Here is a 24,583-nt window from a genome sequence, read left to right as displayed (position 1 = left end):
CAGGCCGCTCCCAGCGGCCCGCGCGGGCGGCGGCGGCGGGGCGGACTCCATATCCCGTCGTCCCCCGCGGGCCGCTCCTCGCCCCCGCCCCTCCCCTCCCGCCCGTGTTGTCGCGGCGCTCCTGAGATGGCGGCGGTGGCGGCGGGCGCGTCGGGCTCGGCGGCCGGCGCGGCCCCTCAGCAGCAACCACCGCCTCAGCAGCAGTCGCAGCCGGCGGCGGGTGGCGCGGCGGGCTCCGGGGAGGCGGGCGGCGGAGGCGGCGGGGGGGGCGGCGGCGGCGGCGGAGGAGGAGGTGGTGCTGGTGGTGGCGGCGGTGGCGGTGCTGGGCCCGCACCGGGGTCGGGGTCGGGCGGCGGCGCGGCCGGGGGGGAGTCGTGGTACCTGGCGCTGCTGGGCCTGGCCGAGCACTTCCGCACGTCGAGCCCGCCCAAGGTGCGGCTGTGCGTGCACTGCCTGCAGGCCGTGCTGCCCCGCAAGCCCCCGGCCCGCATGGAGGCCCGCACCCACCTCCAGCTCGGCTCCGTCCTCTACCACCACACCCGCAACGGCGACCAGGCCCGCGGGCACCTGGAGAAGGCGGTGAGCCCCCGGGGGGGGGGCGGCTGGGGGGGCCCTGTCAGCGGGGCCGGCCTGTGGTGGTTGCAGACTAACCCGCTGTCTTCTCTTGCAGTGGTTGATATCCCAGCAAGTATCCTTTTCCTGGCCGCCCGGGCGAGGAGCGTCGCTGCCCGGCCACCCCGCTCCTCCAGCGAGGGCTCCTGTAACAAAACACCTCCCCAGAGAGAGCCTGGCCCTGGGGATGGGGATTTAGCTGGTATTTTTAATCTACTTCCGTGGTTGTGGGCTGCTTTCCTCACATGTAAAGGGTTTTTTGGATGCTGGAGTGTTGCTGTGTTCCAGACAGTGGTTCGTGTTTACTTAACTCATGCTGCTAGATTCCCCAGTTTGAAGATGTTAAGTTTGAGGCAGCCAGCCTTCTGTCCGAACTCTATTGTCAGGAGGTGAGTGCACCGAGACTACTTCAGAACTTGTCGGTTGTCCCGGAGCCGCAGGGCTGCGTTTAATTTGAGTGTCTTTGGTCTTGGAGTAGTAGATCGCTATTCGTAACAGGATTTAGGAAATGTTTAGGGGTCAACTGCAGTGTAAATATGGGGTACCAAAGCGTAAGCCTGAAAGACTTTTGGTCTTTCGTATTGTGAAAGTTGCTGCTGGAATTGCAATGCAGGTCTTCCACAGCAAAGGAAGTTTACTTGGCCAACGTATTTCTTTAGCCTTCGTTTAGACAAAGACAGGCTAATTCGGGGGGAGGGAAGTGGATGGTTTTCCTCAGGCTTTTGTTGTGTTCCTAGGCTATTTTTATTCTTTTTGTCCACAAAAGCCTTGAGTAGTCTTTACTTTCACTAAAGCAAGCGTTTGCCTTTTCTCTCACACGCAGGAAGAAAGCGCATATTAGAATAGTGGCCAAAGGAGTTAAGTAGCTAAGACTTTTGAACAGGCTTTGAGGCAAGCGTAGATGCGTGGGCCTGCCTGTTAAGTACTTGGGTTTGTTGCTTTTCATGTTTTAAGGCTCCTGACCTACGAGACCTTAGTGGGGGATCAACACAGAATACAGCCAGTTTAAAAGTTGTGTTTGTTGGTGATGAAGTTCCCAGTAGCCTGTTTTTTATGTTGACTAAGGTGCATATTTCTGTTTCAGAATTCAGTGGATACAGCAAAACCTCTGTTACGCAAAGCCATTCAGATTTCACAGCAGACTCCGTACTGGCACTGTAGATTGCTTTTTCAACTTGCAGTAAGTGATTTATATTGATAACCGTGTTACTGTAGCATCATGGCTGCAAAAAATGCCTAGAAAATATCTGTATTCCTCTTAAAAAGAGCTTGGATGCCTTCCCTCCCCCAAGTCATTCCTGTTAATGGAGAGACAAATGAAGAAAAGGTCTTGCTATAAAGTAATGACGCATTGGTAGAGTACGGATTGGATCGAGGCCTGCTTTTTGCCTGCTTTTTACCTGCTGAAGGCAGATGGGGAAGAAAGCAGCAAGGATCATCCTGTGGGCACTAGTAACACACAACTTTAGAGGTGGAGCAGAATAAAGTCCACTTTATGGCTTGCAGTAAGGGCAAGTGCTCTTTTAAAGCCTGCTGGAATTGGAGCTTGCCAACCTGAAGCGTTCGTTTGATTGTTTTCAACCTAATTAGCGCACAGAGCAGAACTGGGATGGGAAAAGCTGCTGGTGCAGAGGCCTGCAAGCAATGTTACTCTTCCTGTTCTGTAATACGCTCTAAGTGTGGCTTCAGCTGCACAGGTCAGACCGTCTTCGCTTCTAGGAATAAACTGGTGCATGTTGGAATTTGCAGTGTTTCACGTTTGTTACAGTCTTCAGCTGTGTAACTGCTCTTAAAGTGCTGATTTCCCTGAGCGATGCAATGCATTGGGTGGGGAGCATATCCAGAAAGTTAACTGATCAGTGGGAAGAGCTGAAGAACTCCCCCTGTTTGCCCAGGTTCTGCCTCTTCTCTGCTCCTAAAGAGCCTCCAGGCGTTAACGCGAGAGTTGAGGGAGTTAATTGCTCTTTACAGGTACTCAGCAGCAGAGAGCTAGTTAGGAAGCAATTTTATCTTTGAAGACTGTCTTAATAGTCACCTGTACTTGTCTTTCCCCGTCCTGATGAGCTTAAACAAGCAGACCAGCTTCGTTTAAAAGGAATTGCCAAGCTCCTTTGTGTAGTTTAGGAACAGTGAATTGTGGAGAGCCTTACTTTCCTATCGATTAAAGGGCAAATGTTTACTTTGCAATGAGTTAATGCCTGAGTACTCACAAGAAGCTTAAGCGTTTTTCTCAGTGCCTCCCTCTGAACAGGATCCTTCCTCGAAGCTTGACATTCTTTGCTGATTTTTCTTCTGTGTGGTATTACCTTTCTGGCTTTTGCTTGACCACAGCGGCCTGTGTGTCTCATTGCCTTGGTGCTTGTTCTTCTACAGCTGTGTGGCTTTCTACCCGAGTTTGGCGAAGGTGCAAAAGTTGGCAGGCAGGAGGGAGCGAGAGGTGCTCTGGTGGCTGCCTCATCCTCTCCCCGTCGCCTGAAACGTATCTCGCTGACTTTCTCTGCTCTTCTTGCTGGAAAACACCCTCTGTTGTTCCAGTTACTCCAACGTAACGCTCCATGGTTATATTGGAGCTGTTGGGATGGGGTCTGCACGTGATCTTAATGCATTATAACAGCTTTGCGTGGTATGACACTGGGCTGAGAAATTTCCTTTGAAACGTTACAGGCTTTTTTTTTTTTTTTTGATAATGGCAGGTGTTCCTGGAAAATGAGTCTAAAATCAGATGGTACATTTAGCAAGTACCAGTTTAGCACTTGTCGCGTGTCAAGCACAGGAGTAATTACATTTTAAAAAACTGCTAATTAGGTTCACAAGGAAAATGCTGATCTCTTATGGCCTTCTTATTATTATTTCAGCAACTACATACACTTGAAAAAGACTTAGTATCGGCATGTGACCTTCTCGGAGTCGGAGCAGAATATGCTCGGGTGGTAGGATCAGAGTATACCAGGTGAGTTCCCTAGATCTTTTTTCCTTCCCACAGAAAATATTTTGGCTTCCTCTACGTTTTATTTAGAGATATTCTAGTTTTATTTAGAGATGTGATTACTACCTGGGTTTTACAGGCAAACCAATGTCTCTGAGTGTTCTCTTAGGTCTGAGAGCTTCTGCAGCTTTTTCCTTTTTCTGTTAAAACCAATAATGTCCGCTAAGACTCTGGAGAGTCTTTTTTCAAAATGAATTTTGTTTATTGTCTTTATCAGCAAGTTTTCCCAGTAGCCTGTTTTGGCCGTAAACTATTGTAACTGGAACTGTCCAAAGCTTAGATACAAACCGGAGAGGCTGGGATTTTGGTTCCTGGTGCTGCGGTTGGACTGTTCCATCTAGCTTTTAAATGTGCTTGCTGTGGCAGGTTCCTTAATCCTGTCTTCTCTATTGTCTTTGACAGGGAGAATGGCAGATATTTTTTTTTCCCCAATGTTTTTATATACAGTTGTGGTCTGGGTAGCTTTTTTGTGTGACATCATTTTGTTTCATTTCAGAGCACTGTTTCTGCTAAGCAAGGGGATGGTAAGTTGGATATACTTCTGAAATAAACTATTTCCTTGTTTAACTAGTATAATGCAAGTCACAGAGCAATAGAATGTAACCTGCATGAACACAGGTTATTTGTTTAAAGGTGTCTTGCATGCTTATCTGTGCTTTATATATTATTTTATTCATGTGAGCAAGCATAGTATTAAAATATGCCTGGGATAAGCTTTAAGTCTGCAGGATTCCTGTGAAATTCTTGTGAATACGTTTGGCTTTTTTTTCTCCTTTATTAATTGTGACAAATAATTTTCTAGAAGGAAAAAGGATAACTGCAAATTGTCATTGGAGCCCTTGTAATTAGGGATGAAAAGTCAGGTCATGTGAAAAGGCTCTCGCAATAAAATGTCTTGAGTCTGTTTCTGTTTTACATAACAGATCAGCGTACCTGGGGCTCTGCTGTGGCTCTCTGAGCGTTTCAGCTATTTAGCACAAAACCAATGAATTTTTCTTTTAAATTACAGCTCCTTCTAATGGAACGAAAGCTGCAGGAGGTGCACCCTCTCCTTACCCTGTGCGGGCAGATAGTTGAAAACTGGCAAGGAAACCCCATCCAGAAAGAGTCGCTACGCGTGTTCTTCTTAGTCCTGCAGGTCACGCATTACCTGGATGCTGGGCAGGTACCTGCGAGTTGTGCTGCTTCTCGTTCCCGTGCTGTGGGAACAGGGGGAAAAGCCTGCTGCCTCAGAAGTAGCTAATTATTACACTGAGGTGATTTGGGGGGATTTTTTTTTTGCTGTGCCATGCTTTTTGTTAATGAAACTTAATTTCTATAGATTTTAATCACAAATGAAATGAGGAGTGAAGAAATTAGATTCATTTCTTCTTCCCCAGGGAAAGGTTTCCTGTGGTACGCTTATAACCGTGGCGACCACTCTTGCTTCCGTGTAATGTTGGTGGAGATAACAGGCTTTGTCTATAATTTTGAAAAACATTTTGAGTGTCGTTTGGTTGTCTGTGCAAATATGAAGGGCTGATTGTTGTTAATCCTGAACGGGCCTAAAGTAGTCACTGTTCCGTCATGCTGGTGTTGCGATTTATGCGTGAACTAACTTCCCGAACGCGGAGATTATTTATTGCCTGGCAAGTTTTCCCAACTAAGTACATGTTCAAGCATCTGGGCTGCAGCAGCTATGTGTGATGTGAATCATCTTTTGCAGGTGAAAAGTGTGAAGCCATGCCTGAAGCAGCTTCAGCAGTGCATCCAGACCATCTCCACGCTGCACGACGATGAAATTCTGCCCAGCAACCCCGCTGATCTCTTTCACTGGCTGCCCAAGGAACACATGTGTGTGCTTGTCTACTTGGTGAGAAGCTCTTTTTTCCTTCATGTCTATTGCTAATTAATGAGGAATTGGTTAAAAATTGCTTGGAGTCAGCAGCGATGGGTTCTGCAGACCATATGCTGCTTTACGTTACACTGACAGTTCAGTTCTGCCGCAGCATCTGTGAGGCTGTTGCTTTCAGTGATGTCAGTGTTTGAAGAGACTGTGCAAGAAGTCTGGAAACTGGAATGTAACTTTATTAATATCCAAGCCAAATAGAATCAGATTAACTCGTACGAAGTAGAGCTCTGTTGACTTCTTTTTACCAACAGTGACAATCTTGACCAAATTCCTGAAACTGGTTGCCCCACTTCCTGAACATGGTTATACTCCTGAGTGATGTCAAAATTTAGTTCAAAAAGCTGGGAGCTGAGGGGTTGTGTGAACTCCCCGACCTTTCCTCTTTGCAAGGGTAATTTTTTGTAATCTTGCCTGTGTTTTCCGGCAGGTGACAGTGATGCATTCCATGCAAGCAGGGTACCTGGAGAAGGCTCAGAAGTACACAGACAAAGCACTCATGCAGTTAGAGAAGCTAAAAAGTAAGGATAAGGATTATAATTTAGCTGATGCTGCAAGATTCCATTACTTGTTGCTAATTTAAATAAAAAAACCAAACCAAAACCACAGCAGCCTTATTTAGCTCACTGAGACAGCCTGCTGTCAGTCTGTTTCTGCTGCATCTAAGAACTTGTCTCTGTTTTAAAACTGGATAGTTACTTTGAATACAGAAATCAAGTTTTGGAGGGGTTTTATTATTGTAACTCAGTAAACTGGGCTGCAAATGTGTGCGTTTTCATGCTGCCTTTCTGATTGTCCGTGTATTTGGTTATCCAAGTTCTTGATTCTCTAAAATGAGCGCGTGTGCCCAGGAAGTATTTCCGTAACTGGTGCTCAGACTCCCGCTCTCTGACAGTTCAGGGCATCGTGGTTTTGGGGGTGCGATGTGGGGTTTTGGGGGGCGTTTGTTGTTTAAACCTGTGCCGTCCTCCCGTGGCGTATGGAAGAGGAGCCGGGCAGTGCGCTGACTCTTCTGACACCCCGTGGTCCAGCCAAAGACGTCACTCTCTAGATTTCCACAGAGGAGTCTGTGCACTGAAGTCTTGCTGAGCCACCTGCGGTTGAGGAAGCTGGCTGGGTGCGGGGGAGGAGGTTAATATTGTCCGAACGTCACTTACTGAATTCCTTTTCCCTCCTCAGTGTTGGACTGCAGTCCTATCTTGTCATCTTTCCAAGTTATTTTGTTGGAACACATTATCATGTGTCGGCTTGTCACGGGACACAAGGCCACAGCATTGCAGGAGGTAAAAACGGGGTTTCATCATTTCCCGGGTTGTGGGTGTACGCAGTGATAGCTTTTAAAATATGGGAGTTGCCGTTTTGAGGAAGATACTTGGGCTCAGATGGGAATTGCAGCAGCGCTGAACTGCTAACAGAGAGAGTCAGGCCTAACGGTGCTCAGGATACCGCAACTCTGAAGCTGTGGAATTAGCCTCCTCTTAAGTATTCTATTTAAGAATATTTAATTATTAATCTATTTAAGAACATTTAATCTATTTAAGAATAGTCTGTTTAAGAACACTTTGGAGTTGCTCACGGAGTCAACAATAATTGATCAGTGGCTACAGCCGACACCCTCCTGATCGTACTTTGCAGCCTGACTCTGGTGTCTTTTCCCTTTCCCTCAGACTCATGACTGAGAGTGGCTCTTACCTCTTCCTCTTAGCGTTCCTGTCTTATCCAAGTATTTCTCAGTTTTTAAGGTTCCCTGCCTTTCTGTCCTCTCTTCCTCTTACACAGTTTGGGGGAAGGAAGAGGGCAATGGTGTTCTCTTATGCAAGAAAGAGCTGTGCTTCCCCCCCCCCCCCCCCCCCCCCTTTCTCACAGTCATTTTTAAATCCTGCTCATCCATCCCTTATTTATAGGACATACTGCTGCATCATCTCAACCTCTGCTGTCAGCCTTCTCATGAACGTACTCGGGGGGTGGGGGGAACTTAGCCTGCTCAAAGAATAGTCATTGGTTCTGGCTCATAAAACTCATGACAAGCACATACTCTGTGGAAGAGTTTGATTCCAGTTTTTCTGTTGCGTGCCAACTGAAATCCTGAGCGCGTCAGGAGAGATCTGTGACTTGGTTTGCAGGTGGTGCCACCATATGGTGGAGCTGCTGCAAAGCAAATAATTCAAAACCAGTTGGAGCGCGCGTCCGTGTGGGAGGAGTGTGTATGGAGCAGTGCGCGTACCTTGGCTTGAGGCGAGCCTCGCCTCCGCTTCTACCTAGGAGCATGACTTAGGGTTCTTGAACCAATCACTGAAACGTACTGAATGACATGCATGATGCGAGTAGATGGATTTAGAGCATAAAATGAAATGGAGAAAAAGGATCTGAAAATATATATTTCTCTTTTTTTTCCTAACAGATTTCACAAGTCTGTCAGCTCTGCCAGCAGTCTCCCAGACTGTTTTCTAATCACGCTGCCCAGCTGCACACTCTATTAGTAAGTGTCTGTGCTTAGCAGTAAACTTCTGACTCTTTGGAAGACCATACCCCGGCTCGTACTCATCGCCAGCAGCGAGATTTCCTGCTGAGCAGCGGGGGCTGCGTTGTCGGTTGCCAGTCCCGCGGTGGGGACTCGGCCCGGTGTTAGTTAAGCCTGTCAAAGGCTTAAATCCCTTTTTAAAATAAGTGACGTGTAGCGTGACTGTTAGCGTGCAAGGTAAATACACGAGATTTATACTGCGCGTGTGTGAGACCGTATGTTGTGGGAACTGTGTAAGGGGAAGAATTTATGTAGCGTTGCTGTTGGAGTATTCTTAAGGGAGTTTTCTTAGATAAATGGGTCGTTTTTTACAGGAACGTACTATTTTTGAAGGACTTTGTGTAGAAGTTGCTTATTTTTCCCAGAACCAAGCCAAACTAAGACTTGTTGGTTACCTTTTTTTCTGCTAATATCCTGAGATTTCTGTGGTTTTGTGCGTGCCTTTCTTCTTTGCATTCTCGGCTGGCTATAATTGCATTATGGGTTACCTTAGAAATATCCTGTCTTCTACAGGGGCTCTACTGCATTTCTGTGAATTGCATGGACAATGCAGAAGCACAATTTACTACAGCACTGAGGGTAAGATTTTCTTCCCAAACTATTTACTATGGATTATCAGTGTGGAAACGGGCTTGTTGCAATTGTGTGGGTCACCGAACAGTTGGGGTTGGAAGGGAAATCTGGAAATCATCTCTGTCACTGGCACTAGTTCATTTTTTTTTTTTTTTAAATGCTGATCACAAATCAGGTCAGGAGGATTTATTAATAGCAAAATATCAGACACCGAATCTGTGATTTGTATGGGGTGAGCGAATTCTGGGTTAGCTGCTGGAGTATTTGACTGTGCTGTTGGTGTCTTGTTTATTTTAGCTCACTACACATCAAGAACTGTGGGCGTTTATTGTGACAAACTTAGCCAGCGTGTACATCAGGGAAGGCAACCGGCATCAAGAGGTAAGCTGGTTTCTGACTGTCGGTCTAAAAGTCAGAACTTTGTTGGAGAGAAAACTGCTGCTGTGCTTGGATTATTCCTTTTTTCCGAGCACTTTTGCAAAGCGGTGCCTTGTCTGGCAGCCAGGCAGCTCCGCCATCGGGGTAGTGTCAATTAACGGTAGAGAACCGGTGGCATCAGCTGCAAACCACCGAAGCAGAGTGTTCTGGATCCTACACAGAATTCTCTGCGGCACCAGGAGGGCAAGCTTCCCAGTGTGAAGTGTGTGGTTAACTCTGTCATCTTGACTCGTTCAACCTGTTCGCTCCAGTTTCCATCTGTGTAGGGGGTTTATTGCATTACATAAAACCTAGAAGGATTTAACTAAACATCCAGAAATAGGTATGTGCACGTGCGTGTTCCTTTTGCTTCAGCGGCGTGCCTGAAGCCATACTAATACAGAAATTCAGCTGTGCGCACGCAGTCAGTGACGTGTCGGATCCCCCGGTGGTAACTTTTCAGAGGTGTGCCTGCAGGCCTCTTGTGAAGAGGCTGGAAATGAACTTTTTCACCAAGCACACAGTACTTTGTTCACTATTATTTTTGTTCTCTAAGCTTTTTAACAAAGTTGACTTTTTTTTTTCGCGTAGTTGATTCCAGGTTTTAATTAAACAGCAGATCTGATTCATCTGGGTCGTGAACAGCTCAGATAAAACAGCTAAAAGTTTTCTGAGGAAATATTAACATTGTATAGAAAGTTCTGTAAAGTCTGAGAAAGCAGATTTTGTATAAAACTTGATTTTAGGATCAAAATGGGCATGAAAACTCCCAACGTTGGAATGTTTGTGCTATGATTAAGCAGTACAAGTAAACTCGAGTGTGTTTGTGGTGACTGGCACCATTTTGATTTGATGTGCGCTCCCTGTAAACACGCTTGCTGTCAGTACTGTAAGCCTGTATGTGTGAGAAACGCTGATTGTCTTTCTTTTCCCCTCCCGCTTTGTAGCTTTACAGCTTATTGGAAAGGATAAATCCAGACCATAATTTTCCTGTGAGGTGAGAATTCCAGAAACTATCTACATGCTGATGTCGCGTTGGTGATGGTAATGCTGGATTTGTAGCAGGCTTTTTTTAAAAGAAAACAAAATAATCAACTTCTTTCCACGGGAGAAGTTCTGACCTCGTGTTAAATGTAATGTTTTGTTTGGAGATGTGATTATTGGGCAGATTCCTAGAAATCTCGGTAACGCGTTCAATCGCTGCACGCTGCCTAGATTTCAACGCGTTGCTTTGTCCGTAGCTCTCACTGTCTTCGAGCAGCGGCTTTCTACATCCGAGGTCTGTTCTCCTTCTTTCAAGGAAGATACAACGAGGCAAAGTGAGTATAAATCGGTGCACTCGGGGAGGGGGAGGAGAAGCTAAACAGAGCTTTTTAAGATAAAAATGAAAACCCCGAGGCCTTGCTTTCAAACCTGCTAGCTCTTCTCCGCGTGGACTTGGTCGGCCTTCTGGTTTTTACTTGGGGGAAAATACGATGAAACCGTTCGGTTTAGATCTCTCCGGTTGCGAATGCCGGCAGTACTTGTGCGGTGTTCTGCAGTGGCGCAGCTGAAACAAAAGCTTTTCAAAGGAGGACCTGTATCATAGTCATTTTTGCTAAATGAAAGGTGAGGGTTGGGAATTAAGTGCTTTGTTTAAGGTCACCTGCAGCACACGTTTATTCCCGAGTGCCAATATTTGCCAGCTGGGTTAATTCAGCTCTTTGTGATGTTCCTTACATACTGGAGGGAAAGCAGAGGTTTTAAACCGCTTTATTTTTGCTCTGTTTTGGTAGACGATTTTTGCGGGAGACACTGAAAATGTCAAATGCCGAAGACTTGAATCGATTGACGGCGTGTTCTCTCGTTCTCCTGGGTCATATATTCTATGTGTTAGGGAATCACAGGGTAAGCCTTCGCCGTCTGGTATCACCGTGTAATGTTTGACCTGTCATGTGCCAAAGAAAATCAGGACGTTCTGTGAGATGAATCTGATTTTAAGAACGCTTGTTTATTGGTATCCCACTAAAAGTTGGCAGCGTATTGGCTTACATCGTTCTGTAGCTGCAGTTTGCATGTTTAATAACACTTCAACAAAGCAGTAGTGTTTGAAGTCTGTTCTAGAAGCGTGCGTTTCTATAATGCCTGAAATCACTTGAAAAAAGGAGTGGAATAAAGGACAAATATCATTCAACTGGGTGGGTTTGGGAGGGATTGTGGGTGCGAGCTCCTTAATTCTCGCCATATGCCAGAACGCATGAGATATTTCTATTACCTTGCACAAGGTAGACACCGTAATTCCTAGGACGGAGCAAAATTCCAGGCAGCTTTAGGTGACCTTTGGGTTATTGTCCCGTTCAGCACTTCCACTTCTTGGCTAGGACGTGGCAGCAGTTGAAGTAGACAAAATTTGCGTCATAAATTTGACATTTCTGTATAATGTGTATTTGCGGGGAGGGGGGAAAGGGGGGAAATACCCATTTTATTTTGATATCTGCTCTTCACCAGGAAAGTAATAATATGGTAGTACCGGCCATGCAGCTTGCAAGCAAGATACCGGATATGTCTGTGCAGCTGTGGTCTTCGGCTCTGTTGAGAGGTAAGTTAGGAAAAGGTCTCGTACTTCAAAAAAAGCGGCAAAGAGCCCGTTGCTGCGAACTGGGGACGAGCACGGGGGTGTGCGGCAGCGCCGGCACCGAGCGGCTGCCTGGGCTCACGGAAAACCGCTGGAAGTGCAGGATGGTTCTTCCAGTTACCGCTCGGCAGCTCCGGCGCTGCTGCCGGGTGCTCCGGTTGGGTTTCTCCTTTGACTGCGGTTCCAATTGTGGTAAACATTTGATTAAGTTTCACTTAGGCTTTGCTTCTGCGTATGGACTTTAATGTAAATATAAGAGACTATTCTATCACTTCATACATAAATATTGTTTAATCTGACTTACCCAGGCCCCAGGATGCTTTGTTCAAATATTGACTAGCTTCTTGGCAGGCCGTCAACATTAATGCTGGAATTGATTTGCTCTCACTAGAAAATAAAGCAGTAACTCTACCCTTTTTTCCAAGAACTTACCCCGCAGCTTCAATTTGTATTAAATTGTCATGTTTACTGTAAGCATGGCGCTCTGCGCTGCACGGTGTGGGCCAGGCTTATTTTCTGCTTTGCTGTTGCCTTTGCTACAAAACCGCTTCCGGGCAATTGAAATAGTTTTCTTACTCGTTTCCAAGTGGTAGTTCCACGTACAAAACATGCCGATAGTACAACGATGAATCCGCTGCAGATGAAACGCCCCGTGTTCAGCTGCTGTTGCCTCCGGTCGTATCCAGTAGCCTGGGAAGAGCGAGAGGCAGTTTCCGTTCTGCTTTGATTTTTTTTCCTAAGAGCTTCCTCTGTAGAACTAATTACCTACTCTTGGAGAAAAGGTGCTTGATGAGGAATAACAAACCACAGCCGCGTGCTCATCGATAGGAGGGGCAGCATCTCGGCCTCTGCCACACTCTGCTGCTGGCGATTTTTAGCTGAAATTGTGCGATTCTTGGTTACCAGCCTTAAATCTGATTGCGCCAATACCTGCGAGTAAAGCTCACAGAAGACGTTAGGATCAGCTTTTGGCGTCTGCAAAGCAGCAGGCTTCTGTAGCCCCCCCAGAAGCAAGGATTCGCCAAAGAAAAAGTGTTGCTTGACCTCTGGAACCTGCGCTGCTGAGGCGTGGAGCCGCAGTGGGAAACGGGCGAGTCTCTCCTGTTCCCACTAGATGGTGCTGGAAACCAGAAAGACAGAACGCAAACTGCACGGGGGGCTCTTCTTGGCGGGAGGTGTTTGCTTCCTCCTTTTACAGCTGCTGTAATGTTATTGTTTTAGTAGTTGGAAACTAAAAGGACACCAAATCCTGCAACGTGCGCTGCCAATGCTATCGGAAAAGGGAAAGCTTTGGGTTCCCCACGTGCCCCTGCTTCTTTTAAGGGGGGTTTTCATTCAGAAGGGCTATGACTTTGGTACATTGTTTAAATCAATGACTGGGCTCATCAAATAGAGGGAACAGCTTCTTCAGAGGAGAGAGCGTAGCTGAAAACGGGTACAGGCAGTGTTCGTGGTGAGCACACGATGCTCTTGTCTTTCAGACCTGAACAAAGCCTGTGGAAACGCCATGGACGCGCACGAGGCAGCACAGATGCATCAGAACTTCTCCCAGCAGCTCCTGCAGGACCACATCGAAGCGTGCAGTCTTCCCGAACACAATCTAATCACGGTAAGCCGTCTTCATCTTGCAGTCAGGAGCGTTTTTGAGGCAAAACAATGTGCTTTGCTTTCCTTCACCGTTCCTTTCTTCTGCTGAGTGCGCGTCTCAGTAAGTCACCAAAATTCAGTCTGCTTCCTAGTATTTAAACCCGACTGATAACAGGAAGCGTGACTCAATTAACTAATTAACTTTTATAAAGGTTATTCAGTGGGTAAGGCCTTTGTTTCTTAGAAGTGTTTTCTTGGTACGCCAGAACTGAGGTGTGCTAAATGGCTTTTCTAGCAGGCACCACTGCATTTGGTGGCAACTGCTACTTTTGAGACACTTACCCTGTTCTCAGGTTTTAATTTCAATGCTTAGGTCACCCGGCCTGCCTCGTGCTGGGGAATGCTTTGTTGCACACTGCTAAAAGTACAGTTTGTGTTGGTACTTCAGCATTCCTAAGGGTTTGGTTTTTTTCCCCCCACTTACCTATAAATCTGAATTTCCAGGGAATATACCATTTGATGCCTGTATAGCCATTGCCTTAAGGTGCAGCTTTCTTCGGACTTCAAATATTGATGTCCTTCCTGCCAGAAACATTTTTAACACTGCTTTAAAAATAGAGAATGGTTTCCTAAGCCGCAGCTCAGCAAGGGCCTAAGATAATTTACCGTTCTGGACGGAAATACTGTCCAAATGGGAATGTGAGATGCAGTGAACTTGGCATCTTTTTCCCAACGTTCCCTTTTGGGGAGAAGAAAGGAGGGGAAAAGGCCAACGGGAACACGCTGTTTGCTGGCTGTGCTCGCAGGGGATGCCGAGAGCTGTGAGAATGGAAGTGTTTGTGGTGCAGCCCGTGCTGAGACCCCCCCAGCCACGTCCCCGCCTCCGTCCGTGGGCCAGGCACCGAGGCGTGAGCCAGCGCTCCGGCCTCCCCGTCTTTGCTTGCCACTGCTGGCTTTTGCATAATCTGTGCCGGATTAAAAATCCGGAGGGGGAAGAGGAGTAAGAAACAAATATTAGATGTGTCCGTTTCAGAAGATTTTGACAAACGTAAGAGGAAAATAGTAATGAAATGGGGGAGAACCAGAGGCTTTACTCGCTCTGGAAGTGCTATAGCTGCGGTGTGTAGTGGGCTCGAACGGATACATCTGAAGTTAGGCCCCTCGTTTGTGCACGTCATGGTTCCCCGGGCTGGGATGGCAGACGTTTACCTGCAAGAGCAGGAAATGCTTCCCCTCGGTTGCCATCCACCCTGGATTCAGCGGGGGAGTCGGCTGGGTTTGGGATGACGGGCACGTGGAGCGGCTTCGGAAGAAAAACCGTTCAAGGGATGGGAGCTCCACGCGCGTAAACCAAAGTCAAACCTGACCCGCAGCTTCTCGGGGTGAAATCTTTAACGATCTCACGGTAGCGGAGGTCTGTATGGCGAGCTCCTCCTGCCGGCCTCGCCGCCGTTCCTCCCCGCCCCAGGCCGGAGGATTTTCATGCTGTTTGTTATCTTGCAGTGGACAGATGGACCACCTCCTGTACAGTTCCAGGCACAGAACGGACCCACCACCAGCCTGGCCAGTCTCCTGTGAAACACAGTAACTATCAGGACAGTGTGTTTAAAAAGACGAAAAAAATGCCAAAAAAGGAGAAAAAATTCATGCAAAATCTTTTCTTCAGAGAAAAGGCAGCAAATTCCTCTTCTAGCGAGGGCCTTGTAGGAAACAGATTGCATAAAGACAACGTACATTTCATAGACTTGCAAAGTGAGAAGGGCATTTTAAGCTGCTTTTACATAACGTGTGTGAATATACAGCTAGCGTGTATATACCTACTGGTTTTAATCTGCTTTCCTCTTACTGAGAATTAAGGTTTAGTCCAAAGGACACTTGTTCCTTAAATTGTTAGATACCTACTTTTTAAAAATTGTCACAGAAAAGGAAGAGGACTCACAGTTTTGAATACCGGTTGTATTCTAAATATTTAAACCTTCCCTGGAGCACGATGCATGCCAGTTCTAATATTTTCTGTGCCCTTCCACTCCTGGGAATAATTGGGTTAAATCATGATTGATTGTAGGGTGCCCTAAAGTCTGAAATCTCGTTTCTGAGGTAATATTCTTTCTTCCTCGCTGTCTGCAAGTTGTTGCCCACGCTGTGCGTAGCCTTGCAGTGAAGGTAAGGAGGAGATCGGAGTCTGGCGGGCGGGGCGCTTGCGGCCGGGGCGGCCTCCGGGCTGAGCGGAGCAGACTTGCGCTGTTGCCAGAGGAGCGGGTTCCACCTCCCGGATTCCCGAGTGTGTGACAAGGTGCCACCCCTTTGTCATCCCTATGAGGGTTTTCCTTCTGTCTCCCTGCGCCGATGTCCAGTCCCGCGCGGGGTAAGGCAGAACCACGGCTCTCTCCCTCTCCGCTAATCTGTCGTGAGGTGTTTGGAAGGAGGGAAGTCCTTGTCCTCCTGTCCAGTCCCTGCGTAGGCCAAGCCACTGGGAAGCAGCGTTTTGCATCTTTGCTGCAGCCTCGCCAGGGGAAGGCAGCATCTGTGCCTTAATGATTCTTACAAGTGATTGAAGTCGGAGCTAAACTAGGTGGTTAAAACCCAGATCCAGCACAAGCCAGAGACTTACGATCAAAACGAAACCGTAGTCTTGCCCTTGGCAAAAACGTAACGCTTCCAAGTTTTTCTGTGTTAGCTTTCCTGTTCTATCTCCGTTTTTTGAACTCTTTTTTTGAACACTGAATTCTCAGTGCATTTGCCTGTGCCTCCGCAGCTGTCTCAAAACAGGAGACGAGGCCAGAGTTTGTTCTGCAGAAAACAGTAGGAGAGTTGTTAATTCCATGAAGCTTTATAGCAGAGACCTGCGTCAGTCCGTCGCAGTGCCGTGTAAAGCTTGCAGGGTTCACAGGGTTGAATAAAGGTGTTTTTCGTTCTCGGTAGCTCTGCATATTTATCTCCCAACTTAAAAGGGGGAGGGAAAAGGAATCTGCTAGAAAAATTACTTGTGTAGGGCTTTCTGCGATTGCTGCTTTTTCTGAGGGAGGAGGAGAATGTTTTAGAGGAAATAACCTTTAGAACTTCTATTGCAGAAGGAATACTGCGAAATCTGTCTTCAGCCGTCGCGTGGTTTGGGTTGGAAGGGACCCCAAAGACCACCTAGTCCAACCCCCAGTGGCCGTTCTCCTCCAAGGTCTTGTCCCCTGTCTAGCAGCAGCTCACCGACGCTTGCTTTTTGCAGTTCAACCCCTCGGTTTTTACCACTGAATGATATGAAGGGGACAAGTGCTTGTCCCGTTACCAAAACAGGATTTTATGTCTCCTCTACTGGACACGCGATGCCGATTTAGATCCTGTTCTCAGGCGTTTACTCTTGCGGAAGCCAGCTGTATTTTAGGCCTTGTTGAATCTCCAACAGGGAAAACATGGCCTCAAGACTGGTAGAGGGAGAGCCTTATTGCTGGGTTTGCAAGAGAAAGATTCAGTGCTGTTTGAAGTCTCCCTTAAGACTCAAAAAACAGGAAAGCAAGCTGTGAGTTAGCGTACAGGGTGTTTGGAGGTACCCAATACAGGGAGAATCCACGCAGCTGGACCCTGTTCTGCATCGCTTGCTCATCGAGATCCTGTTCGGTCTCTGCCACCCGGCTCTCGCCGTCTCCTGTCCCCTCGAAGGCTTTGAGTCGCAGAGCTGACAGCCGGCCTGCTGCGGCATTCCCGCGGCATCCCCGTGGGAGCTGCCAGGCTCGCCGCACCGGGGGCAGGAGCCCGTCTCCGTGCCGGCAGCGCGCTGGAACCGCCCCGGTTGCAGGCGAGGGGAGGTGGGGTCGCGCTGGCTCCGCCGCAGGTCCGGGACGGCCAGGCCGTGCCGCAGGCATCTGTTAGAGACAGAACAACTGCGTAAGCTCAGCGTTGGGTTTTGATCGGGAACGATCAGGTAGATCCTACCTTGGGAATATTGATCCCCCCAGGGACTTACTTTTAAGCCTTTCCCGTTTATTTTTCTATACGGGAAGCAGTCTCTCTCTGGCTGTTCCCTCCGTAAGTCACTGAGTCGCAAGAACTCAGTACCTGTTTTTAAGCACCTCAATGCAACGGCCGTTTTCTTGACGGTGCTCTTAGCTGAGGAACGACCGGTGACTGAAACAGATGTACCTTAAAATCTGCTAGAGTCCCCGTCAGGAATCCAAGCATTCTCTTTTTATTTTTGTCTTTTCTCGTCCAATCTGAGGCTGTTACTTAACTGATTACATGCCCATGGCAACGATAATAAATCACTTTAAACATTGGCCGAAAAATTGCCGCTTCTATAAGGCAATATTAAAAAATCCCAACTCGGAGAGCTGTGGTTTGGGCTGGGTTGAAGAAAAGCATTTTGCAGCAAGCGAGATGCCCGCAGCGCCCGTTCCGGCAGCTGCATCTCCTGGCCTTATCCTGCAGCTCGGAGCCCTGCGGAGCCGAAGGTTGTGCGCTGGGAGAGCAATTCGCAGCGGCAAGTTTCTGGCTTCTCGTCGTCGGTACTTGTGTGCGAACCAGGCCGCTTTGTAGTTCAAATCCCTCGTCGGTCCGTTCTCGGGAGGGAAGGAAGTACTTGAGGGAAAGGCTGCCTGCTCGCCTCCGATCTAAGCGCGCTCAGGTTTTTAACAGGAACCGTTTGCTAAACGTGGTAGCTGAGCTCGGCATGCCAGGGGGAACGAGCTGGGGTTTCCCCGGCTGTGACAAGCCAGCTTCACCCGGGCTTGTCCTTTGTGCAGAACAGCGCAGGGCCGCACTCGCCCGCGGCCCCGGGGCGTTCAGAGCTCTGCTCCGCGACCGGAGTCCTCTTCCCATCGCAGAATTTTAAAAAACTCGTGTAAATTTGAAAATAACTCGGTGATTTTCTATCTCTGAAATTCAATGTACATTTGTTACAATGTACAGTGCTTTTTAACTACACTTGTATATTAAATTATTTAATAGTTTTTGCTTTTCAGTATCTTTTGTATGTAGCAGAGATTAAAACAAGGACCTCATAACTGAAGTTCTTCCTGATTTTCAAATGCGTATGTAAAGTTGAACAGAAAACCAAACGTTTACAGTTTACAAATAACGTTCTGTTAAGTGCTTGGTCCATCTAACTTGATTTGAACAACGTATTTCTAATCTTTCTTGTCCGATCATTTAATTCTCTATAGAAACAAACATGAAGTCTTTTATGAACTTCTAAAAAAATTATTCTTCTAAAGATGTAATTTAGAGAACTGTACAGTTTTTTCTCTAGTATTTTTAAATGAGTAGCGAGGACTTACACAGGAGCATCTAATCACTGTTTTGTAGATAGTGTAAAAACTTATATATGTATAGAGAACACAGTCTGAAGAAGTGTTTGCCTGTTGTATTTCATTTCCTACAGTATGAACACCAGAGAGGCCCACATACCCAGGAAATCGAGATCAATCTGGCGCCTGGGGAATGTAAAATCAAATAAAAATCATGATCTTCATTCCCTGTCACCCCATACCTGCACTCACTGTGACACCACAAGCAAAAATTGACGTTGATAAAACGTCGGGGCTTTAAGTTGCTGCGCTGCCCGCGGACACGGGGCGTCCAGCACAACCTCCCCCGTGTTACTTCACTGCTTTAATTTTATTCAGCTTTCCCAAATTCTCCAGAAAGGAAAATTATGACAGGAGGAGTTCAGTAACGTCCCATTTTCCTCCAGAGATTACTGATCATGCCCAATAAACCCGTTTTTGTCACGTACGGCAGTTCTCGCCACAGCGGCGTGGAGCGAGGGAGAAGGAAATGGTGGCGGTAGCTTAGGCTGTACAGAACACGGGGAGAAATCGGGATGAAATAACGCCCGGCTGTGCTCTTCTACTGTTTGTCGTAGCGAGTGTATTTAATTGTTGCCCGCAGCGAACCCGTAAATGTATGTCAGGTGTGTACGGCGTATCGTTAAGTGTTTGTAGTTCTCCCCGAGTAGCAGGACGCGTACCTTCTGCCAGCGCTCCTTCCTGAAGCTGTAAATACAGTAACTCCTGTCATGAGAAGGAAGCGGGGGCATTACTTTGTTGCCTTTGTTTCCTCTCGTTTTCTATATTAGAAGAATTTTTAAATAAAGTTTAATTTTACTTCTTCTAGCAGTTTGTAGAATACAGATTCCTTTAGTCAATCCACAGGCAAAGGACACGTTTTACGTGGCAACGGTGACTTGGTCCGGCGCTGGCAGTTGTTCGAGGCCCGGCGCTGGCTGCAGGACAGGAGGGCAGGGAGCCGCGGGCGCCGCGTGCCGTCGGTGCGCGAAAAGGAGGGGTGCCGGCGGAGGGGTGCCGGGGGGCCGCTGCGCCTGCGGTGGGGCCGAGGGCTCCTGCCTGGACCCAGAACCAGAATTTCCCGCTTGAAACCGTCCGGCTGAGCGCTCGCCTCGGCGCGTGGGGCGGCCACCAGCCTGCGCGGCGGCGGCTGCAACCCGGCCGGTGCCTGGGTCGAACAGGACTTGGTCTCGGACAGGAGTGTGTCTCTGCGCAGTCAGAAGGATGCCGACTAGAGTTGATCTCCGTAAGTGGGATCTGGTTTAATGGAGATTGCTTTTTGTGTCTTTTATCCCAAAATTTTCTGGCTGGTATTTTTACATATTGAGCCTAAAGTTAAAAGGAAGAAAACTAGCGAATTAATTTGTCTGGAAGTGACATTTTGAAGAAACAAAAAATTTTAAAACGTAGCGCAGACTGTCCCTTTCCAAAACGTCATCCGAGCTGCTGAGCAAGTCCCTTGCACTTCACCATAGAAGCCGAGTAGGTTTTGTTCCAACAAGTTACTCGCTATTAGGAACATTTTAACCCAAATGGCAGCTTCTTTTCTGTTGAAAGAACGACTCGGCTACGCCGACGCTCCCGTCCCCTCGCCCTGGTTGTCTGCAGTTCCCTCCTCAGAAAAAAATTGCATCTGGCAGAAACGGAGCCATCGCCGCCTTCTCTCCGTTCTGCCGCGTTCATCTGCCGTCGGGGCTGGCTCCGATCCTCCGAAGCGGCTCCTTGCAGAGGAGGTACCTAGTGGCAAAACTCCCTCTGCAACGCACCTAAAATACCTTAGCGAGAAGTAGCAAAAGTTTGGTACTTGCTAACGGATCCGGAGACGCGTCCGGAGTAGATCCTCTTTGTCTCTTACTGCATAGAGCCTTGTCATGAGCTGACAAAGCAAAATTAAGATGCCAGCCTGCTGCACAAGAAGCAACTGTTAAGTTTTCTTTTGCCAGGTGTTTTTGCTCTTATTTAGCTTATTCCACGTAACCCCTTAGCGTGGTGGAAACAAAGGAGAACACAGATCTTCCAGTGTGCGCCAGGACCACCGGATGCCGCCTTTGCAGGTGGCAAAGCGTGCGATCACCTCGGTAAAATTCTGGTCAACCAGGACAAGAAAAAAGTTATTGAAGAGATTTCTGGAAATCACTTTACCGAGCTCCTAGGTAATAAAATGCATCTTGTGCTACACCTGGTTTGGAACTCTCCTGATGACAGGGTGAGGGAAGGAAGCTGAGGTGCAGGCATCCCTGTGTGTTCCTGCCTGGATTAAAGCATCCCTTCAGAAGGATCCAGCCCTCAGTAGTTAACCATAAAGCTTTGAATGGCCCGGGGTGAAGCCAGGGGCTTTTGGTGCTTCGGGAGAAGTCGTTAACCAGCTAAGGACTGGCTGTCAGCTGCGCTGTTAACCCTTAGTTATTTGTGGCTACAAAGTCTTGTGCAAAGGGCGGAGGACGGTACTTTATAACCAGAAAAACGGCGTTCAGCCTCACAGAAAGGCTATTGAACACAAAGTTGTTAGCAGAAACGGTGAATCTTTAATTGGGAGTGGAAAACAGCGATGAAAAGGCGAGCGTGTTGGAACTTTCCTCCAGGAGCAGGCGTGCTGGGGAGGGAGGCCCCGACTCCGGCTCTGGTTCTGCTGCTCTTTCCTTGCAAAAGCCCCGATTACCTGCCTTCTGCCTTCGCTTCCCTGCCCCAGCAGAACGGGGAGCATACCCACCTATGCTTATTAAAGATTATGAATACAAATAATAAGCATTACCTCACTTTTGAAGCAAGTACCCAAATCACCCGATAGGAAGCTGCACCTAATCCTCTAAAAAGCTATATGGAAAATAATCGATGAAAGATGCGTACTGGCATTATAAATAAAGTGCAGTTCCTGTCACTTTATTTACCCTCGATTATAAACTTGCTTCACCCAAGATTTCTTCTTTTCCCTTCTAGCACCAAGCTCGCTGTCAGGTGTCTAAAAATGCTGAACAAGAACTCCCGAGGCTCATGTCAGAGACAGCCCAGGCAGCCGCAAGCTGGCGGCTCAGGAGACGTTTTTTGCATGAATGCAGTTGCTCAGGGAATCTCGGGGGGAAAGTTAATTGATTAATCCCTTTGTTCCCCTTCCCGTGCACCGGCTTGGCCGGGTTGAGCTGATCCCGAGCCGGGGGAGGACCCGCGGCGGAAGGGTTAACGTCCCTCCGCCGCCTCCTGCGGCAACGATCGCATCAGGGCCCCGCCAGAGAGGTGCGGCCGGCGGCACGAAAGCCTCCGCGCACCCCTGACCCAGATCCGCGGGGGAAGCGGGGATGAGTCACCGCCACCGCGGACACCCGCCGGCTGCGCGGCCCCCGGCGGGGCCTGCCGGGGCCTGCCGCCCCCCCGGTGCCGCTTCACCCCCTCCCCGCCCCACCGGGACGGCTCCGCCACGCTACGGCGCGGCTCGGGGACCTCCCCCGGCGGAGGCCTCGGGCTGCGGAGCGCCCGGCGCGGCGCCTTCCCCTTCCCCCCCGCCTCAGGGAGCGAGCGACCGCGCCGCCGGCCCCTATCTGAGGCCCCAGGCCGGCCTGCGCGGGCGGATAAGGGCCGCCGGCGGGGCCTCTCAGCGCGGCCGGCGGCTCCGGCCCCTCCCCGCGGGCAGCGCATCACCTCAGCCGGCCTCGGCGCGGTGCCGGCCGGGGGCTGCCCCCGCCCCGCGTCCCGCCGCGGTGCCCGGGTCGAGGCGCGGGGGGGCGGCCGAGCTCCGGCGTCTCACAGCCCAGCCCGGCCGCGGGCCACGCCCCCCGCGCGCCGCGCCGCGCATTGGCTCCCGTTCCCCCACCCACCCGGCGCCGCGCGCAGGTTACTGGTCAGGCTGCCCGTCAATCAAAAGGCCGCCCCGCCTCTTTCGGTCTGTGGGCGGGCCGAAGGCGGGCTCTGACTGCGATTGGCTAGCGAAGGGAGCAACCCCGGCTTTTCATTGGGCGTCGTAGCCGTCCGTACCTCCTTTCAAAAAAAAAAAACACTCCCCCCCCCCCCCGCACACGCCCGCAGAGGCCGGAGCAGGAGGCGGGGCGAGGCGCGCGGAGGCTCGCGTTTGCCCAAATCTGCCTAGCAACGGGGCGGGCGGGAAAGGCGTCGCGAGGAGGTGACGGTTGGTGGCGCGCGCGCCACCCCGGGAGCCCCGCGCCGCCGCCGCCGCCGGCGGCAGCGCGCGGGGCGGCACGGGGGGGGGACGGGGGGGGCGGGGGGGGGGGAGCCCGGCGCGAGGCGGGTCCCCCTGCGCGCGCAGCCCCCTCCTCCCGCCCTCCCTCCTCCTCCTCCTGTCAGTGGCCACCTGAGGGAGCCGCCTCCCCTCCCCCCACGGCCCCAGTCCGGCCCGGGCCCCGCTGAGGAGGAGGAGGCGGCTCCGAGGGGGCTGAGGAGAGTGAGTGACATCCCCGCAGCCCCTGGGGAGCGGCGGGGGGGGGCACGCCCGGGGAGGGGGACACGCACACCCCGAGGGGGCGAGGGGAAGGGGCGAGTGAGGAGGCGAGGGAGGGGGGAAGCCGGGGAGGGCGAGGGGAGAGGGGCCGGGGGGGGGGGGACGACGGGGGTCGGTGCGCGGGTAGGGGGTCGCGGAGCGATGGGGGGGTGGCGGTGAGGCACGGCCGCCCCCCCCCGGGGGTACGGGTGTGGGCGGGCGGCGGGGCCCGGGCACAGCGGGGGAGGGGAAGGCCCGGAGGGACGCTGGGGAATTGGCCTGAGGAAGAGCTGGGCCTGGGAGGGGCGCTCACAAAACGGGGGGGGGGGGGGGGGGGGGGGTTGTTAAAAAAAAAAAAAAAAAAAAAAAAAAGGGGGGGCTGGGAAGTACCAGGGGAGGGTGGGCAAGGCTGAGGGGGTGCCAGGGAGGAGCGAAGAGTGCATCCTGGGAGTTGCCCGATAGGCACAGCTACCAGAGCATGTCAGCAAAGCCAGATTATTAGTCCCAGAGACTTGGGAAGGCGGGGGAGGGGAAGTGGGGGAGGGGAGGGAACTACCGATGCTAAAGATGGGGCATCCGGGAAAGAACTTGGGGCCACCGGGCCGGGCTGGGTGTAGCCGGCCGCGGAGCGGGCGGGGAAGGGGGCATGCCGGGGGAGAGGCCGGCGGCTGGAGAGGGAAGGGTGCTGGTAGAAACGGAGAGCGGCTTTTTTGGTAACGAAGGTACCAGGACTCCTGAGAGAAGCCGTCAGTGGTGCGCGCTTCGGGGGGAGAACAAGACGTCCACTGGAAGAGAAAGTGGTGCTCCAGAAATGGACAAAGTTCTGTCACGGGGCGGCAAAAAATCAAGGGTCTGCCGTGGACGAGGCGTCCCCGGGAAGAAAGGGTGAATGCAGGCAGGGTGAGGCCACTTACGGAGGGGACCTGCTAAGCAGGAACAAAAAAACTGGTTGCTTGCTGGAGAGTGCCAGATGGGTTGAATTCACGACAGGACTTAAGATGGAGGTGTTTTGTGGGGCTGATGCCAAAGAGGAGTCCTTATACCCCTGTGCCTAGATGTGTGGAGGTTCTGTGCGCAAAGATTGCGAAGGAGGCTCATTTTCACGAATTTGAAAACACCACTGTTGCGTTTGCCTCGATCGCTTTCTTTTTCTGGCAGCGTTTTATCTCTGTACTACTTTGGGGGGGGATTTAGTTTGTACGCAAGACAAGCTCTATTCAAAATAAAGTTATATCCTGTCTGTGGTCTACCACCTTCTCCTCACCCCCAGCTATCTGCCATGTTTCACAGAACATATCTAGAGGGCTTCTTAAAAATCTAATTCATTATTAATTTTCTATCTATCTTCCACTTTTTTTTTTTCCCCGTCTTTGTGATAAGTGTGGTGAAAAGCTAGAGAGAGCGTAAGGGAGTATGTGTACGAGCTGCGTACGCTGTGGCAGTTGCTATAGGTAAAAGAATATTGTCAGTTCAAGTATTTAGAAGTCACTAACTTTACAAATTTTGACTCTTCGCAGCATTTTAGCAGCAAATTCCAAACAAGAAAAAAGCGTAAGGGAAGAAAAAGCTTTTCTTTTTGTTTTAACTTGAGAAGGACCCTTAAATATAACTCCTAAACAACTTAGAAATTGGTGGTACAAATATTTATTTGAACCAGCTGAATACAAAGCGCTCTTAAATGCAAAG

At 49.8% G+C, this 24,583-nt stretch overlaps 2 protein-coding genes across 8 annotated transcripts in view; both read left to right on the top strand.

Moving 5' to 3' along the window:
* The first annotated feature begins 87 nt into the window (after positions 1 to 87).
* On the top strand, positions 88 to 24,144 carry MAU2 (MAU2 sister chromatid cohesion factor). 6 transcript variants are annotated; one of them, XM_087769314.1, is made up of 21 exons: positions 89 to 579; positions 671 to 688; positions 936 to 1,001; positions 1,697 to 1,792; positions 3,468 to 3,562; positions 4,095 to 4,122; positions 4,608 to 4,763; positions 5,304 to 5,450; positions 5,917 to 6,007; positions 6,666 to 6,769; positions 7,888 to 7,965; positions 8,521 to 8,586; positions 8,878 to 8,961; positions 9,945 to 9,994; positions 10,239 to 10,316; positions 10,773 to 10,884; positions 11,485 to 11,575; positions 13,093 to 13,220; positions 14,702 to 14,782; positions 16,270 to 22,582; positions 23,620 to 24,144. In XM_087769314.1, the coding sequence occupies exons 1-19, from the start codon at positions 127 to 129 to the stop codon at positions 14,774 to 14,776; spliced, it is 2,016 nt and encodes a 671-aa protein (XP_087625440.1). In that variant the 5' UTR covers positions 89 to 126; the 3' UTR covers positions 14,777 to 14,782; positions 16,270 to 22,582; positions 23,620 to 24,144. The 6 variants fall into 6 exon arrangements, with proteins under 6 accessions (XP_087625441.1, XP_087625442.1, XP_087625440.1 ...); XM_087769313.1 differs by having other exon boundaries at positions 15,327 to 22,582; XM_087769312.1 differs by having other exon boundaries at positions 90 to 579; positions 14,702 to 15,563.
* Positions 14,760 to 24,583, top strand: part of GATAD2A (GATA zinc finger domain containing 2A) — a 72,484-nt gene continuing 62,660 nt past the window's right edge. The window contains exon 1 of one of the 2 annotated variants that reach the window (XM_087769331.1): positions 14,760 to 14,782. The gene's annotated coding sequence lies outside the window, so the exon portion shown is untranslated. Of the gene's footprint in view, positions 14,783 to 22,675; positions 22,862 to 24,583 lie in introns of those variants that run through there. The other variant, XM_087769325.1, reaches the window with a different exon arrangement.

The sequence above is a fragment of the Nipponia nippon genome, unplaced genomic scaffold (assembly GCF_047370975.1).
Source record: "Nipponia nippon isolate SJK-2023a ecotype South Korea unplaced genomic scaffold, ASM4737097v1 scaffold_31, whole genome shotgun sequence".
Taxonomy (NCBI): Eukaryota; Metazoa; Chordata; class Aves; order Pelecaniformes; family Threskiornithidae; genus Nipponia; species Nipponia nippon.
The sequence above is the reverse complement of the archived record's forward strand: the minus strand, read 5'-3'. Positions and strand labels throughout refer to the sequence as shown.

Bases quoted from the DNA above. Each gene is read 5' to 3' on its own strand.
- MAU2 (XM_087769314.1), top strand. From the start codon at position 127: ATGGCGGCGGTGGCGGCGGGCGCGTCGGGCTCGGCGGCCGGCGCGGCC. The intron at 4,123-4,607 runs GTAAGTTGGATA...TTTAAATTACAG, and splicing joins TTCTGCTAAGCAAGGGGATG to CTCCTTCTAATGGAACGAAA. The intron at 5,451-5,916 runs GTGAGAAGCTCT...GTTTTCCGGCAG, and splicing joins TGTGTGTGCTTGTCTACTTG to GTGACAGTGATGCATTCCAT.